Below are 20664 nucleotides of genomic sequence, written 5' to 3'. Positions count from 1 at the left end.
ACCAGCAGAGTGAGACTGCAAAGTTTCTGAGTGTTCACAGGTGGGTGGGCGTGCCTCTAACAGTGGCAAAAGTCAAGTCCAGGTGGTGGTCCTGAGAGAGTTACTGAAGGGAGGTACAGGTCATCGTGGAGAGGAGGAGTGAGAATTACTGTCTCACTGATTTATGCTTTTCACAAGACATTCCACTGGACTGTTGTTACTTTAGGTTGTGGCCAGATGCCCTCTACCTACCTATGATGGGCAAAAGCCTTTCTGGGCTTTTAATAGTAGCCTCCAGCAAGGAGTGTTTATGGAGCACATTATTATAGGTAAGGCCCTCAATACTAGATATTTTCATACAATATCTCATTTAATTTTTACCCTGTGTGTCTGAATTGTTAGTACCCCCATTTTACAAAGCCGAGGTTTAGTAGCAATAACTAACCTGAAGGTCATGGTGAGTGGTGGGATAGGGCATTTAAATTCATTCTGTGACTCCAGAACTCATTTGCTTAACCACTGTGTTCCAAGTTGGGTGTGTGCTTGGTGGGGATTAAAGAGGATTTATACATCTCACATTCCTTCATGTAATTCAATTTTGTAAATTATCACACATGCAGAGAATAGTTCGGGCTTAAAAAAGAATGAAGCTGGGAGCTATTTCTTTTTCTAAAAATTGCCACAGTGACCTTCTTCAGGCTTTCAGAGCATATCCATCTTGTCTAGTATTTTTTAAAAAATGAGTGAAATTAAAGCAGTACTGCGAATTATTTATTTGAGATTTGTGGTGGTGCAACTTTAAAAATTTAACAGTAGTAAGACTGATGTAATCCTTTAGTCCAGAAATTCACAGTGCTAAATACTGCATTAAACATCGTCATTGTAGCCAGATGAAATAGGATGTATTAGTTAATTCTTGCAAGTTATTCCTTTGAATGCCTTTCTACTCTGAATGCCCTTTTTTTTTTCAGCTGATTTATTATAAGATTTCACAAATGCATTATAAGATGGGATAGAAGTGACATTTATAGGAAGTAGAGTCAGACTCAATAGGGGTTAATCCTTGAAAGCTCACTGGAAAAGTATAAACTGTTCATAGTTTATACTGATTGTAATGAAAGTTACATTGCTCTACGTTTGTGGCATGTTTGTGCAAGCTTCTGCATTTGCCTATGGTATTGGTATGGTATTGTTACAGTGTATTTAGAAGTCACACAGTATTTATATTAATACTATTCAATCATTCAGATAATTTATATTAAGTATTAGTAGTAATGTGGCTAAAATACGGGGGTGGCGGCAGGGTTACATGTAATTGGTGTCATGAGCATGTGCTTATTAGAAAAAAAAACACAAACACTTGAAGTTTAGAGCAGCCTAAAATAATATGTTCTTCGTTGTATTCATTCATTGTTACTTATATATGTTTAATGTTCTTTCTGTTTTCTCTAGGGATAAGTAGTTTTAAAAAATACTGTTATTTTCCTGGAAAAATACCAAAATTTATATCTGGCTTAACACATCTGACCTTAGACTCTTCAGAGGAAGTGAACACATGTTCTGTGAGCAATCCCCTAGATAAATCGGCAGCCAAACAAAGGAGCATTAAGATCAAATTCCAGTGTTTCTTCTCCACTGAAATTCAAAAATTGCACCAACAGGCTTCTGTCCTTCATGGCCAGTTATAGTTTGGTGGAAACCGTCTAGAGGAGGAGAAGCTAACGGTGATGGTGGTGTTGATGTTGGAGAAAGATGTGGTGGTGTTGGAGTTACTGGTGAGGGCGCACGGATTGGTCCTAGGATAACCATTGTGAAAGGGATTTTTCCCGTCGTAGTTATGCTGCCTTTGTCAACTCTGCCTTGAGAAAATGGCTAACGGGAGGTGGTGTTGGCTGGTCACAGGTCATCATTATTCTTTCTAGTGCACAAAGTTAAGCAGAAAATTTGGAGACTTACTCCTGACCCTATTAGCACCTTTTTTCTTTTTCTTTTTTTTTTTTTTTTAAAGATTTTATTTATTCATATGAGAGAGAGAGAGGCAGAGACACAGGCAGAGGGAGAAGCAGGCTCCATGCAGGGAGCCCGACGTGGGACTTGATCCCAGGACCCCAGGATCACGCCCTGGGCCGAAGGGAGGTGTTAAACTGCTGAGCCACCCAGGGATCCCCGCACCTTTTTTCAAACCCTAATTTTAAGAGCCGTTGGCCCAGGAAAGAAATGACTCCAGGGCTGTAGGCTAATGAAAAGAACATTCTCTTTCCTGTAACTTCTGTTTACTTGTTTTAAAAATCAGGAAGCGGGACTCCAAAACTCTTTCGTTGGACTGCTGATTGTGGGAGGGAAGTGTTCTTAGGTTGTGTGTATCTCAGTGGCCAGAACAGCCTTAGCCTTCCGGCCGGAGGGAACCCAGCCGAGAAGGCTCTCAGACCTTCCTCCCGAGAGGTCCTTGCCTTTGCTCTAAGTCAGCCTCCTCAGCTTCCTCAGCCTCCTCAGCCTCAGGACGACTGACATTTACTCTGGGGGGTTCTTTACTCTGGGGGGCTGTCCTGTGCACCTCGGAGGATGTTCTGTTCGGCAGCATTCCTGGTTCTACCCACCAGATACCAGTAACACGCCCCCCCCCCCCCCCATTGTGACAACCAAAAATATCTCCAGACATTGCCAATCGGGAGGTAAAACTGCTCCCCTGGGAGCCTCCGGGTCTCCCCTCATTCGAGCACCGCCGCTCCAAGTGTAGTAGGTGCTTAGCCAATAAAGAATTTTTTCCAGATTTTAGTCTTACTTTTTTAAATACTTTGTCATTTTAAGTATTGGTAAGGAATAGGATTTGCTCATAACTGGAAAACTGGAGGCACGTTTTCTAATTTGAGGGTAAAAGTGAGGATAGGGTCTCCCTTGAGAGTTCAACCTAATGACCTCTGGATGCCTACTGCAGTGGTTTCCAGAGTGCCAGTAATCTTAAAATAAATCAGCTGAAAAAGGGCATTCAGAGTAGAAAAGCATTCAAAGGAATAACTTGCAAGAATTAACTAATACATCCTATTTCATCTGGCTACAATGACGATGTTTAATGCAGTATTTAGCACTGTGAATTTCTGGACTAAAGGATTACATCAGTCTTACTACTATTAAATTTTTAAAGTTGCACCACCACAAATCTCAAATAAATAATTCGCAGTACTGCTTTAATTTCACTCATTTTTTTTTTTTTATATACTAGACAAGATGGATATGCTCTGAAAGCCTGAAGAAGGTCACTGTGGCAATTTTTAGAAAAAGAAATAGCTCCCAGCTTCATTCTTTTTGCGGGGGACCCTTTAGCGGGTCAGGATTGTGCAGGCAGGAGTGTACAGGATGCCAGTGTAACATGTATTTCTTCCTTGGGAATAACTGAGAAAAACATTTGAAGATTGCTGGCCTAGTGATACTGTATAAGCCCAGCCTCCCCTTTCAAACTAGAATATTCTAAACATCCTCTTTGTGGCAGTAGATGTTTGTCGAGGCTAGCACATCTATTTATCTGGTCAGGTTAAACTTATCAAATTGTCTTGGAAGTATGAAACATTCAAACTTGTACATTGTAGTAGTAGACTTGAGACCTTCTTTTAACTTTGGGTTCTGGTGCATATCATCTTTTTTGCTAGGGGAGGAAGCTCTGAACTCCATCACATATTTTAGAACATTCTTGGCACAGTCCTTGTGGACTGTTCATGCCCTCCCCCTACACAAGATACTGAAAAAAGACGGCTCCATCTTAATTGTTTTCTTCATCAGCGTGCATGCAAAAGTCCTGTTTTTCATCAGTTAGTATTTATTTTGTTAAATTGCACTTTATGGAGGAAAGGGCAAGAAACATTTTGCATATTTATTGACAATCAAACATAAGTATGAGCATAAAGACATCTAAAAATTACTCCTAACACTGCTTATGCTCTTTGTAAAATTCATTTTAAAATGGCAACCGTAAGTTAAATAGTAGCCTGTGGGGAATACATTACATGGGACAATCTGCCATTACTAAGTCATGAATTCAGCTGTTAATAGGAAATTCTTGGGTTCCTGAAATCCATCAGCACTTCCAGTCACTTAAAAAGCTGCCTTAGTGTCTATTCACTAAAGAAAATACATTTATATTTTGAGTTATTTTATTTATTCAGTGGCTACTTTTCAAGATTTAAACACTCCAGAAAGCACATTTTCATCTTTTCAATAGCAAGAGAACATTTCAGACTAGTTTCGTAGTGTTAAAAGCTCTGTCTTAGGGGATAGTCTTTTTTCTCTAAGGAAAAATTGTAATGATTATTCAAAAGTTATTTATGTTACAATTCATTTATTTTCACAGTGAAGGTTTTATATCCCTGTGTTTCTAATTTAGATGATTTTCAGAAGAGATATGCAAGGTATTTTCATCATACTTGCGGAGAAAATTTGAGTGTTTTTTTTTTCCTTCTGAGTTGTATAACATTTAAGTTTTATATTTGCAGAAGATCAGTGGGTGTATCACAAAAACATGTTTATTTCATGGTGCCTCTATATAGTATTGAGGGACTATGCCTAGTTTCTGTGTGTAGATTGAAAGCAGGTGTAGGGATAGCTAAAGTTCAGTGTTGCTCACAAGTTGAGCTTTATAAGAGAGGTTTGTTTAGGAAGCCAGATTGCTAGTATTGACCTTTAAAAGTGGGCCAACATTACTAGTAGGGATTTGAGAATAAAATTTCTTGATCAGAAAAGGACATGAAGTACTGTCGTCATAATGTACGTACAGAATTTTTCCTTTATTAAAGTGAGTTTTGAGACGGGTTTGAAATTACTTTTTCATTGGTACTTGTACAGTTTCCTTATTCACTAAATTAATATTTATTTTGCAGCTACTTGCTAGATACTATATTAGCTTTTAAAGCTTTCATTCATCTGTTGTAGTAAATGGTATCAGCACTGCATTGTTCTTAAAAATAATAAATCAACATAATAGAAAATCCTTTTACAGACATCTGTATCCATATTGACTTTTAAATTCACCACTGTCACTTTTGATACAGTTTTTTTGTGTAAGTACAGAACTATTCCAAAGGTGATTATAAATGGCTATTTTGGAGGAAAAAAATACTATAATTTTAGTATGATGTTTTCATCTTCCTTTCAGAAGGAGATTCATTTGAATCCCGTCATGAAGGAATGCTAAATGGTACAATGGGAGCAGCAACTGAAACTTCTCAGCATTGCTTGCCTCTTCTAGGTGCTCAAACACCAAATTTTAGGATAAAAGGTGGATGCAAATAATAGTATGTTAAGTTACCTGAGTTCCCGTAGTGAAGGAATTCTGGAGCAGATAGTGCTGCTACCAAGATATGAAGGTTATTTTTCCTAATCTTTACTAATTCATTAAACTGTTATTTTTTCTTCATCATTCTATAGGGGGAAAATGAAGTTTTTGGAGAGGGATTACTAACAAGTCCAATTTCAATAGAATGTAAAATTAAATTTCCTTAAATATTGCTTTAATGCCTTCAACAATGAATGCCTTGAAATACTGTCATATGGTCTGTGACCTGCGTAACCTTTAGTATAAACTGTTTTTAGATATCCTTCAACTTTTCACAGAGCTTTTAGAAGGGTTTGTGATGAATGGATGGAGCTGATCACATACTTTTATTTTTATAGTTTACATTTACTTTGAACAATTTATATGAATTGATACTCTTTTAAAGATTAAATTTATTAAAAAAAAGATTAAATTTATTATGATATGTATATACATTTATTGTAACCTATGTTTACTTCTGTTTATTGAGATTGGAAGGTTCTTTGAACTCTCTGGGGTAATCATTGATTAAGTTGACCTTACCTGACTTCCTTTGATCCCTGTGAGGAGATATACTAAGAACCCTGTTATCCCTTTTATCCTGTGTAAGGAAAGTGTTGGTATAAAACATGTCATACATATTTTAACATTTTCACCAAAAAATCCTGATTATATATAAAGTTAAAGGTGTAATAAAGATTCATCCTTTTAACTCTTTTTTTTTTTTTTTAAGGTGATGGATGTGGACATACTGTACTAGGCCCTGAAAGTGGAACCCTCACATCAATAAACTACCCACAGACCTATCCCAACAGCACCGTTTGCGAATGGGAGATCCGTGTAAAGATGGGAGAGAGAGTGCGCATCAAATTTGGTGACTTTGACATTGAAGATTCTGATTCTTGTCATTTTAATTACTTGAGAATTTTTAATGGCATTGGAGTTAGCAGAACTGAAATAGGTAGGACATTTTCTTATAAATGTACATGTAATACATCACTTCCCCAAGTTTTAAAACAAAGCGATCTTTTATACTTACACTGAATAAGCAGACTATGTAGGATGATATGTAGGAAATTATTTGTGTGGATTATGTGTGGAAATCTCAAATGTGAATCTTTTGGGAAGGGGAGATTCTCATCTGTTCATTTACTCTCCACATGAGCTTGTCAGTACTTTTACAAGACGCCACTGTACTGCTTCTAGACCATTAATTGTCTCGTTTTTTAGTTTTTTCTAATCATTTTATTTGCAATTAAAGAATAGAAGTATAATTCATGCTTAGGAGGCACTGTATCATGGTGATTGAGAGCATAGGTTTTGGATCCAAACTGCCTGGTATCAAATCGTCACTCTGCTGTTAGCTTATGTGTGACTTTGGACAAGTTACCTGACCTCTTTTTTTTACTTGCAAAATAGGGAATGAACTAGTAACATGTAACGTGCTTAGAACAGTCCATAACATGTAATATGTGCTTACTAATGCTAGCTGCTGCTATTATTCTTCACTAAGATCAGCAGTTCTCAATTATGGCTGCATGTTAGAGTCACTTGGAAAGATTTTAAATAATACTATATTCTAGATAATACTATATCCCTATCCTAGACCATTTGGATCAGAATTGATTGGGTAGGACCCACACCTCTGTATTTTTAAAAGCTTTCCAGCAGAATCTGCTTTGTAGTTGTGTTGAGAATCTTTGGTTTAGAAACCAGTCCCTTTGTCTTAAAGGTGGAAAAATGTTTACGACTATTTGAAAGAACTAACATCATAAAATCTTGAATTCTCTGTGAATTAACTTGGAAACATGTTAAAATGTTTCGCTGTATAAAATATCTTTCAGAATTGTAGTTGGAACCCAGTGTCTTGTTTAAGCATGATGTTCATCCTCCAGAAGCCTCCTCTCCATCTCTAGTGAAATCCTTTATCTCCTCTACTTTTTGGCCTCTTACCTAGGAGAGAAGCAATTCCTGGCCAGCTTCTCTGACTGCTGATTGATAACCTCTGTTGCCTCTCAGTCAGCTCTTAATTAGTCTGGTAGCTTGATCACGGTGTGTATATTGCCATGAATATACAGTCTTGGATAAGCTTTAAGAAACTCAGATTGTGTAAGGATCTAGAAACCACTGTAACACTAATAAAGGGCAGCTGGATATTAAATGTGTGATGCAGTCAGGAGTAATAATACCACCTGCATGGTCTTGTAACAGCAATAAAGAAAGGTGAGCCAGTGTCCCGTCAAACTCAGCAGTTTACAGGACATAAAGGAGCTAGAGAAACACATTCTATCAACTGTAAAGACTGTATATAAATAACATTTTTAAAAAAAGAAAGGGAATTGTGATACTTTAAGAGCTACATCTTCCAAAACTACTATGTGGATCTTGTTTTGTCTTGATTCAAGCTGCAGGAGGACATTGTTAATCAGAGAAATTTTAAGAGGAACCAGGCAATCAGTGGTAGCAGTAATGATTGTTTTTGATGTGTTAAGCCTATAATTATTTTTTTAAGATCTGATTTGTTAGATACGTTCCAAAGTTCAAATCTAATATACTGTTGATAGCCTTTTCTACTTTGCTTTCTCCCCGCCGAACAGGGGGAATCATTACAACAGCACTGCATAGAAGTAGCTTTTAATTCTTCTTAACAGCTACAGAAACTCCATAGTGTGGAGGTACTACGGTTTATGTAACCTCTCTTTTATGTATAGATACTTCCAGCATTGTGCAGTTACAAACAGTGCTGCAATAAATAACTTTACACTTCTGTTTTCTTATATTCTTGGAGGTACGTCTTCAAAATAAATTCCTGAAGTGTGATTATTGGTTCAAAAGATAAATGCAGATATAGCTTTGTTAGGTATTGCCAGATTCCCCCCTACAAGGGCTGTGCCAACTTGCATTTCCATTCAGCAATGCGTAAAATTGCCTGTTTCCCCACAGCCTTACTGGTGTATGCATCATCATGCTTTTGAAGCTTTGCCAGTTGATAGGTGAGAAATGGTATCTCAGTATACTGATAATTTGCATTTCTCTTACTATAAGTCACGTTGAACATATTTTGTTTGTATGTTGAAGATTCATTTTTTAAGTAACTTTATGTTTGTGTCATTTGCCTATTTTTGTCAGATTTTTTTTGGTCTTTGTCTTTCTTCGGTGCTAGGAATTCTGATACTGTCTTTTAGTGATAGTACCACCATATGATTACATGGTGCAGACAATTTCTCCTTCTTTGTCAGTTGTCTTTTGACTTTGTTTATGGAATTTGTTTATATGGATCTTTTCTTTTTTTTTTTTTTTGCCAGGCAGTTTTTTTTTTTCAGTGTAAATTTATTTATTTCTCCTTTGCATCTGGATCCTGAGTCCTAATTGGAAAGCCTCTCCCCACATGTTTTCTTCTAATACATGTATGTGGTTTCATTCTTTTTAATAATTAGATTCTTGGTCCATTTAGGGATATTCTTTTGTGTGATGTGAAGTATAGATCTAATAGGATATCTTTTCCAAATTACTAATCACTTGTCCTAACGCTATGCATTTGAAAGTCTACCTCTGCCTCAGTGATGTGAGATACTGACTTTGTTATATCCTCAAGTTCTGTATATACTTGGGTCTGTTTCTGGGTTTTGTGTTGTGTTCCACTGGTCAATATTCACATATAAGATCTTATGCTTTAGGGGATCTGTGGGTGGCTTAGCAGTTTAGCGCCTGCCCTTGGCCCAGGGCGTGATCCTGGAGACCCGGGATTGAGTCCCACATCGGACTCCCTGCATGGAGGCTGCTTCTCCCTCTGCCTGTGTCTCTGCCTCTCTTTCTTTCTCTGTGTCTCTCATTAGTAAATACAATCTTTAAAAAATAATAATAAAAAATAAAATAGTTACAGATTAAATCATAGAGGTTCTACAATATGTTTTAATGTCTAGTCTCTCTTTATGGATGCTCATTTTTAGTGTTTTCCTGGCTGTTCTTGCCTGTTTATTGATCCATATGAAGTTTTTTGGTTTTTTTAAGGTTTTATTTATTCACGAGAGACACACAAAGGCAGGGACACAGGCAGAGGGAGTAGTAGACTCCCTGTGGAGAGCCTGATGTGAGACTTGATCCCAGGACCCCAGGATCATGACCTGAGCCAAAGGCAGACGCTCAACCACTGAGCCACCCCAGCATCCCAATTCATATGAAGTTTAGTTATTAGCCTGTCCAAGTTCATAACAGTGTTGGTATTTTTACTGTGATTGTATTGTTCATAATTTGTCTTTGCTTTGTTGAGTCATCCTGTTGGAGAACAAGAGCTGCTTTTTTTCCTGTTTGAATTTAATTTCATTGTTTTCAAAGGTGTTTTGAACTTTCTCATATAGATTTTACACATTTTTTTTATTCAAGTTATTCCTAAATATCTTCTCTGTTGCTGTTATAAGGGGAGATGGTTTGATTTGGTTTTGTTTTGCCATTATGTCTTCTTACCAGCTACTAATTATGTGACGACGATTCCTTTCTATATGATGATTTTATATCCTACTACTTTACTGTTTTTTTTTTTCTTTTCATTCAGTTTTACTCACTTTCTAAGAATTTCTGGGTACACAGTCACGTCTGCAAATAGAGATAGTTTTACTTCTTTTCCAGTTCTTGTGCCTGTGATTGATTTTTCTTATCTAATTACACTGGCTATTACCACCAGTCATTACTATGTCAAACAGTAGTGGAGGTGGTAGGCATCTTTTCCTTGTTCCTAATGGTAATGGAAAGGTTAGCTCAGATTACCATACAAACTACCATATACTGGAAACTTGTTTTCTCAGAGCTTTAGAGTATGGAAGTCTGAAATCAGGGTGTCAGATTGATTTCCTGCTGAGAATTCTTTATGCCTTATAGACAGCTACTTTATTTCTATGTCCATACATGGCAGAGAAAGAGAGGGAATGAGTTCTCTTTCTCTTCTTACAAGGACACTAATCCTATCAGATTAGGACCTTACCCTTATGGCCTCATTTAACCTTAGTTACCTCCAGAAAGGCCCTATCTTTAAATATGTTCCCATGTAGTGGGAGGGGGATGCAACAAATTAATTTGGGGGGAGTACGTAGCAGGAAATATTTATTGATTTCAAGTTTCTTGAGTGGTTTTCATTAGGAAAGAATTGGATTGTGTCAGAAACCTTTTTTTTTTTTTAGCATCTGTGGAGATGGCTGTGAGATTTTCTTCTGAAAATCTATGTGATAGATTATATTAATATATTTCCTAATATTGAGCAAACTTTGTGTTCCTGGAATGAATTTCCCTTTGTTGTGTCATTCTTTTACTGTGGCATTGGATTCTGTTTCCCAATAATCAATTTAGTGTTTTTTTTATAAATATTGATAAGCAAAAATTAGTGTATAGTTTATTTTGCATTGTCCTGATTAGGTTTAGGTATTGATGTTACATATGTAAGTGCAAAGAATTAAAAGGTTTTCCTTCATTTCCACTGCTCTGGAAACATGTAAGAGACTTTTTGAACAAGCTGGTATTTGAAGGTTCCACTCTGTGAAACCATCCAGGCCTGGTGCTTTTCTGGTAGGTCCTTATTTTATTTTTTCTAAGGAGAATGATCTCTTTCAGATTTTATCTTTAAGTAGTTCAGTTTCAGTAAGCTTTTAGCCTGGTAAATTCCCCAGTTCACCTGGGCCTTCAAATTTATTTGCAGTGATGTCTGCAAAATAGAATCATATGATTTTTTTCTGATGGTTATTTCAGTGTTTTTTTTTCAGTGGTTATTTCCTTCATATCATTTTTGTCTTGTTTATCTGTGCTTTCTCTCTTTTTTTTTCCTGATTATCTGCTAGTGGTTTGCCTATTTTGTTGATTTTTTTAAAAAAAAATGTATTTTGATTTATTATAATCAGGTCTGTTCTGTTTTTCTTCACCTTACTAATTTCTGTTGCTAGTTATTTTCTTCATTATGCTTGCTAAAGTTTTTTTTTTGTTGTTGTTGTTACCTAGCTTTTAGCAAAGAATCTTAATTCATTTATATTTATTTTATCATTGTTATTGATAAATGTGTCTAATACTGTGGGGTTTACTTGGATCACATCTTTAGGATTGATACATCACAGATTGATTTACAGAATCAGTATTTTTTTGGAAGTCTGTAACTTTGTTTTGTATTTCCTTTTTACCCAATAGATATTTATAATTGGGTTTATAGTACATAAATAAACTTGCAATTGGAAGTACCTTTTTCTGCTGTTAAATTTTTACTACATTGTAGTCATAAATATCTCTAAATGTGGTTGTAATAGCTCTTCTTAATGGAGCTTGCTTATATTTTCTGTACAAACCTCATATGCAACCTTTATTATGAATATCCCACATTCAGAAAAGATTTGTTCTCTAATATCAAGATGAAAGGTGTGGTACGCATTCAGGTCTGTCTTTTTTATTGTTTGGATTTTTCTGTTTCCTTATTTTTAACTACTTGATCTCTTACTGGCATGTCTCTTTTGTTCCCCCTTGTTTTTCTTTGGGTTTTTGCTTTTATAAAGGTGGTTTCAGTGTTGTTGTATAGATACTCTTTTTTCTTTTTTCAAGATTATTTATTTATTAACGAGAGACACAGAGAGAGAGAGAGAGAGAGAGAGAGAGAGAGAGAGAGGCAGAGACACAGGCAGAGGAAGAAAGGAGCAGGCTCCATGCACGGAGCCTGACATGGGACTTGATCCTGGGTCTCCAGGATCAGGCCCCAGGCTGAAGGCGGCGCTAAACCACTTGAGCCACCCAGGCCACCCTGTATAGATATTCTTAACTGTAATATCTTTATTTTAAATTGTGACTTCCAGCATTAAAAAGTTCCTCCTTTGTCGTGGCTAATATGTTGAGTTTGAATTTTTTTTTTTTGTCTGACAATATCATCTGTACATCCTCCTCCACATCTCTTACTGTATTCATTTGCCTAGTATACCTGCTTTTGCTCATCCTTTATTTTTAGCTTTTGTAAATCATTTTGTTTTCAGTGTGTTTCTTGTATGTAGCACATTTTTGGGTCTTACTCTGTGAACCTAATTGAAAATCTTTTTTATTTTAAATAGCTGAGTTAAGCCCATTTATACTTATTTATAAAACTGACCTGTTTGGTCTCAACTCTATTGTATTTTAAGTTACAATTTTATGTATTTGTTGTGCTTATTTACATTGTTTTCTTTCCTTCCATTTTAAAACTGATTTTGGAGTTTAATAAATCTTATAATTTTGTTCTAAGTATTATCTGTAACTCCTACCAATTGTATAACATTCAGTGAACTGTTCTACTTTCCTCTTTTCCTCTCCCTTCTTTCCCTATTTTCACTCTGTTAGAACATAAATTCATAATGCATAGCCTACATAATATAACATCTTATTCTTCAACCCACCTCTAAGTTTCCTAAATTTCTATTTAAAAATATTAAATGTTCACTCTCCGTTTTTTTTTTTTTTTTTTTTTTTTGCCCAAGTTCTCCTAGTCATATTATGAGTGGATGAAGTTCATCTTGGAATAGATTAATTCCTAAAGCAGGATTTACAAGTGCAGAATTTCTTCCATGTTTAGAACTGCTTATTTTTAAATTTGTATTATGTGGAGACTTGAGGGACAGCTTGATTATATATAAATATGTCCTTGATTCACTTGTTCTTTCTTTGAGTTTTGTTTTTGTTTTTAAGTACTCTTCTGTTGCCTGGCTTTTTATATTGTTTTTTGAGAAGCTTATTTGCCTTTAAAGTCTTAATTATAAGGATTTGTGTTGAAAGTGATCATTGTGGATTGGTTTTCACTGGTATCCAGTAAACTCTTTCAATATATAGATTCGGGTCTTTTATTTCTGGAAAGTGTTATGGGATGATAGTTTTAATATTATCTCTGTTCTATTACCTTGTGCATATTTTTTAGACACATTTTAAGTCTAAGAAACGGATATTCCTTGCCATTTCAACCATATTCTCACCAGTGCTTTTCGTTTTTCATTTCTTTTTCATTCTATTTGGTTCTTTTTTCTTTTTTTCAACATTCATTATCATGTTTCATTGGATCCATTATTCCTTGTGCACCCTGGAATATGGTCTTCATTTTTTATATAATTTTGTCATTTTTAAAAATATTTTGTGAGATCAGCTCTTAGTTCTTTCTGGATATTGTCCATTTCTACTTTTAGCCTTTGAGCTTCTGTTTCAAGGGGTTTTATCATATCCACAGTTTCTTGAGGACATTTAATTAAGTTTGGAGTGTTCCAGTTTCCTTCTGTTTTATCATTGTTTTTTAGAGGGAGAGGGTTTCCATAAACTGAATTGTTGGGATTCTCATTTTTTTTTTTATATATATATTAAAGATTTGGTTTTTTGTATTTTTTTTTAAGATTTTATTTATTTATTCATGAGAGACAGAGAGAGGGACAGAGACACAGGCAGAGGGAGAAGCAGGCTCCACGCAGGGAGTCCAACGTGGGACTTGATCCCAGGACTCCAGGATCATGTCTTGGTCCATAGGCAGACGCTCAACCACCGAGCCACCCAGGCATCCCTAAAGATTGATTTTAGAGAGCAAGAGAGAGAGAGAGAGTGTGTGTGTGTGTGTGTGTGTGTGTGTGTGTGTGTGTGTGTGTGTGGTGGGGAGGTGCAAAGAGAGAGAGAGAATCCCAAGCAGACACTCTTCTGAGCCTGACCCTGGGCTCAATCCATGACCCTGAGATCATGACCTGAGTTGAAATCAAGAGTTGGATGCTTAATTGACTGAGCCATTTAGTCGCCACCCTCCCCTTTTTAAAGTAGGTTCCACGACGCCCAGCATGGAGCCCAAGGCAGAGCATAAACTCACATCACTGAGATGAAAAAAAAAAAAAAAGACCTGAGATGAGATCAGGAGTCAGACACCTAAATCACTGAGTCCCCCAGAAGCCCCTTATAATGTATATTTTTTAAGTAGATAAAGGTATTTGTCTAGGTATTTGTGGGGACAGAGGTGGTGATTTGCTGTGGTTTACTTTATAGTTTGTGATATGTTCATAATAGCCCTCCTTTGTCAGAGTAGTGTCTAAAGGTGTCTAGGTATTTGTGGGGACAGAGGTGGTGATTTGCTGTGGTTACTTTATAGTTTGTGATATGTTCATAATAGCCCTCCTTTGTCAGAGTAGTAGATATTCTTTTTTGGAGAAAAGGTTGTAGTGGGAGAGGAGTTGTAGACTTTTTTTTTTTCTTGGTCTTGCAGGGCGCTAAATTTCCCCCTCTTCCTTTATTTCTTCTCCCCTTCACAGTGCAGTTTCCAAAGTATTCCTTTTTTTTTTTAAGACTTATTTATTTATTTGATAGAGAGCGAGCACTCACGTACAAGCAGGGGGAGAGGTAGAGGGAGAATCAGGCTCCCAGCTGAGCTAGGAATCCAATGCAGGGCTCCATCCAAAGGCTGATGCTTAACCTACTAAGTCACCCAGGCGCCCCTCTCCCTATTACTTGTAACTTCTCCCCTTGAAGTGTTTCTTTTCCAAAGTTGTGCTACTGAGGATTTCTGTGCTCTTAAGTTCCTTCCCTGAAGTCAGTACTCTCATCTACCAATGGACATTTTTCCCCAGGATTTTCTGGCTGTGCATGGAATACCTTGATCATCTTTGTCTCCTTCAGTGGGTTTTTCCTTAATTTTAACCACTAATGTTATTCTTAGACTGTATGAAATCTATTGCTGTGCTTTAAGGGTCTGTGGTCCTAGTAAAAGCAGAATACTTCTTGTCCTTTGAGTTTCTTCCTGTTTCTTTTAAAATTGTCTTGGTAAAAAATAATTATTTTATGTCATACTAAGTCATCAGTACTATTTCATTTGAAAGAAAGAAGGGTATTACAATGCTATCATCATCATTAACATTTTTCCTTTAGAATAGTTTTCCATAGGCAGGAATTGAAAAAGTGATACGTAATCTTTATGAGTGTAGGTATCTTAAATGATAGATGTAGGAGCCCCAGAGTTTTATGTGAGATAAAGTCCTTACCTATAAAAATGTGTAGTCAGGAAGGCTAAAGTCATCTCATATCTGTTCGTCATGAAAATATGTTGATGACTATGCATGGTTTTCATGAGAAGGATCAGTGGCAACTTCAATTTAACTTGGATTTTTCCCTGATGAGGAAGTATCGTATGAGGTGGTTTGTGGCATTGCAAAGTACAGAAGCCAAACACAATTCAAAAGACCTTAGTGAATCTATGTGCCCTGGAATGGTCAAGCTGGTTTGTGGCCTAGAACAGAAAAGAAATACTGAAGCTTTGTCTCTATAAATGATGTCATCACTTCAAAATGTTTCCTCCTGTGTTTTGAGGCAGGTCAATGAGGAATTGACAGCTGTCTCATTTTTCAATAGCATTCAACTGGATAAAACCTAATCTATGCAATCCTGTCCAAGAATTCCTATTTGTGGGCCTTTACCGGAAATATTAAAAAGCTTTGACATTTCCTAAGTGGCAAAAAGTTTATTTTTCTAAAAAAGTCTTGAAAGAAATTTCATGGTATGCTCTGTATGTCCCACCTGTGATGCTTAACGACACATCTGGTTTTACTGAAGTCTACATGTTGTTGTGACTTATTGCTTTTTACATTAGTATCCTTGGTTTGAGGAAATCTGCCAACTGTCAAGGAAGGAACTGTCAATTTAATAAAAGCCAAAGCCTTGCGTCATTACTTTTTCAAAAGTTTTTATTAAGAAATAAAAGCAGAATAATGACGTTCTCTTCTGTCCAGAAGTTTGCTGATGGTTATCCAGAAGGTAAGTCTTAAAACTCTAGAAGTGTATGGTTTCATAAGAGAGACAGCCCACTAAGAAAAATTTGATGGGGAAGATTGGTATTGCTTTGTGGCTAGCTATTTTGGTCCACATGAATGTTAAAAAAATTTTCCATCAAGGCTCTTTGGCTACCATCATGGGTAGTAATAAACAGTTGAGTGCTCTTTTGTCCAACCTGCCATTATGGAAGAGAGTAGTGCAGGAGGCAACTGTGCTTATAATCAAAGAAATGCTGATTTTTATTTTTATTTTTTTAAAGAAATGCAAATTTTTTAAGTAATTATATTCCCTCCTTGAATTTTGAATTAGTAAAAAAAAAAAAAAAAAATTGCTATGCTGACATGAGTATAGTGAAATTGGTACTTTTTTTTTTTTTAATTGAGTTTCTCTTAGTCAATATAGCTCACTTGGCTAGCAGTCTGGAAATATATATTAAGAATAATTCTTAAGGAAATATTTCAAAAATACAAGTTGTGTCAGGAAGATGTCTCTTCGGACACCATTCACTGTATAGAAAAATTGGAAGAAATTTCTAACGATAAGGAACTTAAGCCATGTCCATCATATAACCAGTTCTTAGCTCTTACTGATTGTTATAAGCATTTTCTTACCTGCAAATGTACAATTCTACATCTAGAAGAGGAGCTGCTGGGTCTCTGGTGTGCATTTACCTTTGGTAGATATTTTTTACCTTTGGTAGATATGGCTAAATGCATTTGTGGTTGTACCAGTTTATACCTACCTCTAGTGTATGCGAGTTCCAGTTACTTGTCTCTACACTTGCCATGTTACCCATTCTGTGTGTGTGTGTACTGATACCACATGGTAGCTTGGTCTTGCATTTCCCTGATGCCTAATGATACTGTTCTCTTTTCCAATGTTTGTTAGCCATTTGAAGATCTTTTATGGAAAGTGTTGCAATTTTTTATGCATTATTTTAATATTAGGTGATCATTTTTCTTATTTGTAGGAATTGTTTCTATATTCTGATATGGGTTCTTTGGGGTTATATATATTAAAATATATATTCTCCCTTTCTATTGCTTTTCTTTCTACTTCCCTTATTTGGTTTCATTTGATAAAGAGACATTTAATTTTTAATGTTCAGAATTACAAATTTTTTTTCCATTTGTCAGTACTGTTTTTCATGTTCTCTTTTAAAATCTTTGCCCACTCATAGGTCATGAAATTGTTCCCAAGGTTTTCTCTAGCTTTATTGTTTCTCTTTCCACACATATTATCTTCAGTCCATCCACAGTGAATTTTTGTGTATGATGCAGGCAATTCTTACTATATACAGGCGTGCCTCAGAGATATGGTAGGTTCAGTTCTGTAGTGCTGCAGGAAAGCAGGTATTGGGATAAATTGAATCAGATGAGTTTTTTGGTTTCCCAGTGCATATAAAAGTTATATTTACACTATACTGTAGTCTACTTAAAGTGTGCAGTAGTGTTATATCTAAAAAAAAAAAATTTTTTTTACGTACCTTAATTTAAAAATACTTGATTGCTAAAAAATGCTAACCATCATCTGTGCTTTCAGTCTTTTGAGTAAGTTTTTTTTTGCTGGTGGAGAATCTTTTGTCAGTGTTGATGGCTGCTGACTGACCATGGGGGTGGTTGCTGAAGGCTGGGGTCACTGTGGAGTTTCTTAAAATAACACAGCAGTGAATTTTGCTGCATCAGTTGACTCTTCCTCTCATAAAAGGTTTCTTTATGGCATGTGACAGTGTTTGATAGGATTTTACCCACAGCAGAACTTATTTCAAAGTTGGAGTTAATCCTCTTTGTCAACTAAGTTTATAAACTTTTTAAATCCTTTGTTGCCATTTCAATAATCTTACAGCATCTTCATCAGGAGTAGTTTCTATTCAAGAAACCACTTTCTCTGCTCATCCATAGAAGCAGCTCCCCATAGAGTCAAGTTTTATCATGAGATCGCATCAATTCAGTCACATCTTCAGGCTCCCCTTCTAATTCTTGTTCTCCTCCTATTTCCACCACATCTGCAGCTGTTTCCTCTGTGGAAGTCGTGAGCCCCTCAAGGTCCCCTATGAGGGTTGAAATCAACTACTTCCAAACCCATTCATGTTGGTAATTTGACCTTATCACATGAATCATGAATGTTCTTAATGGCATCTAGAATGGTGGATCCTTTCCAGAAGGCTTTCAGTTTGTTTTGCCCAGGTGCGTCAAAGGAACCACTGTCTGTGGCACGTGTTGCCTTATGAAATGTATTTCTTAAATAATAAGACTTAAAAGCCAAAATCACTTCTCATCCATGGGCTGCAGAATCAGTGTCACGTTAGCCGGCGTAAAGATAGTATTAGCCCAGTGTACGTCTCCATCAGGGCTCTTAAGGGATCAGGTACATTGTCAGGGAACAGTCCTATTTTGAAGGGAATCTTTTTTTCTGAGCAGAACGTTCTTAACTGTGGGCTTAGAATACTTCACAAACCATGCTGCATACAGATATGCTGTCATCCAAGCTTTGTTCCATTTCTAGCACAGAGGCGGAGGAGATTTAGCATCCTTCTTGAGGGCCCTAGGATTTTTCTAAATGATGAAATGAGCTTTGGCTTCAACTTAGTCACCATCTGCCTTAGCCCCCTTGACAGGAGAAGTAGTGTGGTCTTTGAAGCTTTGAAGCTAGGTATTGCTTTTTCTCCTCTCTGGCTGTGAAGGTCCTAGATGGCATCTTCTTCCAATAGGAGGCTGTTTTGTCAATACTGAAAATCTGTTGCTTAGTGTAGCCACCTTCATGAATGATCTTAGCTAGATCTTGTGGACAACTTGATGCAGCTTCTTTGTCAGCATTTGCTGCTTCACCTGGCACTTGGACGTTCTAGAAACGGTTTCTTAAACCTTATAAACCAATTTCTGCGAGCCTCCTCACCTCTCTGTGCCTTCACAGATTCAAAGAGAGTTAGGCCCTGGCCTAAGAGGATGTTGTGGCTGGTTCGATCTTCCCCTTAAAGCCCTAAAACTTTCTCCACATCAGCAGTAAGGCTGTTCCTTCTTACCATTTATATGTTCACGAGAGTAGCACTTTTAATTTCCTTTGAGAACTTTTCCTTTGCATTCACAGCTTGGCTGTTTGATGCGAGAGGCCTAACTTTCAACCTCCCTCAGCTTTTGACATGAGTTCTTACTAAACTTGGTCATTTCTAGCTTTTGATGTCAAGTGAGAGAAGACATGACTTTCTCATTTGAATGCTTAGAGGCCATTCGTTGAAAGGACTTGGACTGATTTCAATATTGTTGTGTCTCAAGGTAAAGGAAGGCCTGAAGAGAAGGAGAGAGATGGGGAACGGCTGGTTGGCAGAGTAGCCAGCCAGAAGGTGCACAACGTTTATTACGTCTACCTGTCACATGGGTCTCATGGCACCTCAACACAGTTAGGATAGTAATATACAGTCACGGATCACAGATTACCGTAACAGACATAACAATAATGAAAAAGCTTGAAAAAAATTGCAAGAATTACTGAAACGTGACACAGAGACACAAAGTAAGCAATGGTTGTTGAAGAAATGGTGCTGATAGACTTTGCTAGATGCAGGATTGTCACAAACCTTCAGCCTGTAAGAGAAAAAGGCAGTACCTGCCAAGCAGAATAATAAAGCAGGGGGCAATAAAATGAAGTGCGCTGGTGCACCAAGGTAAATTTCTGGCTGTGTTAGTTTTCTACTATCATCGCAAACCCAGCAGTTTTAAATAGCACAATTCTCTCCGTTTCTGTAACCCGAGGTCTGGGTTCAGCATGACTGGATCGTCTGTTCAGGGTCTCGCCTGGCTGGACTCCGCGAGGGTGGTGGTTCCCAGCTGAAGCTGAAGGTTCTCTTCAAGCTGGCTGATTGTTGACGGAATCTACTGCTACTTTCTTGCGGTTGTAAAACTGGGGTCCCCATAGTCTTGCTACCTGTTTGCCCAGAGACTTTCAGTTCTTAGAGGTCGTGTGGAGTATTCACCACCTAGGTTTTTTTTTTTCTTTCTAGACCAGCAGGCATTTATTTGTCTAATTTCCAATTCTGTGACTAGCTAGAGAAATCAATCTGCACCTAACTGATTAGGTCTGGCCAACTCAGGAAAATCTCTCTCCTAGAACATATGCTATATACAGAGAGTTTAAAAACATTTTTAAGGGTAGGGATGCTGGTAAGAAAATAGTCTAGAAGCATAAGAATATCACCTACCAGAGGAAATGTTAAACTAACCACACATTGGAGAAGTTCGCCTTCACTAATTAAGAGAACAGCAGATTACCAGTTTGTTTTATGTCTAACACTACTGAGCGGGGCGGGGAGAGTACGTTGATACAGCCTTTCCGCAAAGCAGTTTAGTAGGAATAGTTGGTGTTAAAGTCACAGAGCCACAGCGCAAGTGGAAGAATGAAGAGGGAGATGATACTGCGCCTGCGCGTAGGTATGTGCACCCCATATACATATTCATGTCCATTTAATGATGACTGTAGCCCTAGAAGATAAGCACTGTTGTTTTTATTGGACACCTGGAGAGAGCCCTAGAAGATAAGCACTGTTGTTTTTATTGGACACCTGGAGAGAGCCCTAGAAGATAAGCACTGTTGTTTTTTTTTTTTTTTTTAATTAA

At 37.0% G+C, this 20664-nt stretch overlaps 1 protein-coding gene across 1 annotated transcript in view; it reads left to right on the top strand.

Moving 5' to 3' along the window:
• The window catches only part of DCBLD2 (discoidin, CUB and LCCL domain containing 2), an 86529-nt gene that overhangs the window by 11200 nt on the left and 54665 nt on the right, over positions 1-20664 (top strand). The window contains exon 2 of the mRNA XM_072721316.1: positions 6015-6242. Coding sequence (XP_072577417.1) covers positions 6015-6242 — 228 coding nt within the window. The remainder of the gene's footprint in view (positions 1-6014; positions 6243-20664) is intronic.

The sequence above is a fragment of the Vulpes vulpes genome, chromosome 1, assembly GCF_048418805.1.
Source record: "Vulpes vulpes isolate BD-2025 chromosome 1, VulVul3, whole genome shotgun sequence".
NCBI lineage: Eukaryota > Metazoa > Chordata > Mammalia > Carnivora > Canidae > Vulpes > Vulpes vulpes.
This window is presented reverse-complemented; position numbering and strand designations above follow the sequence as displayed.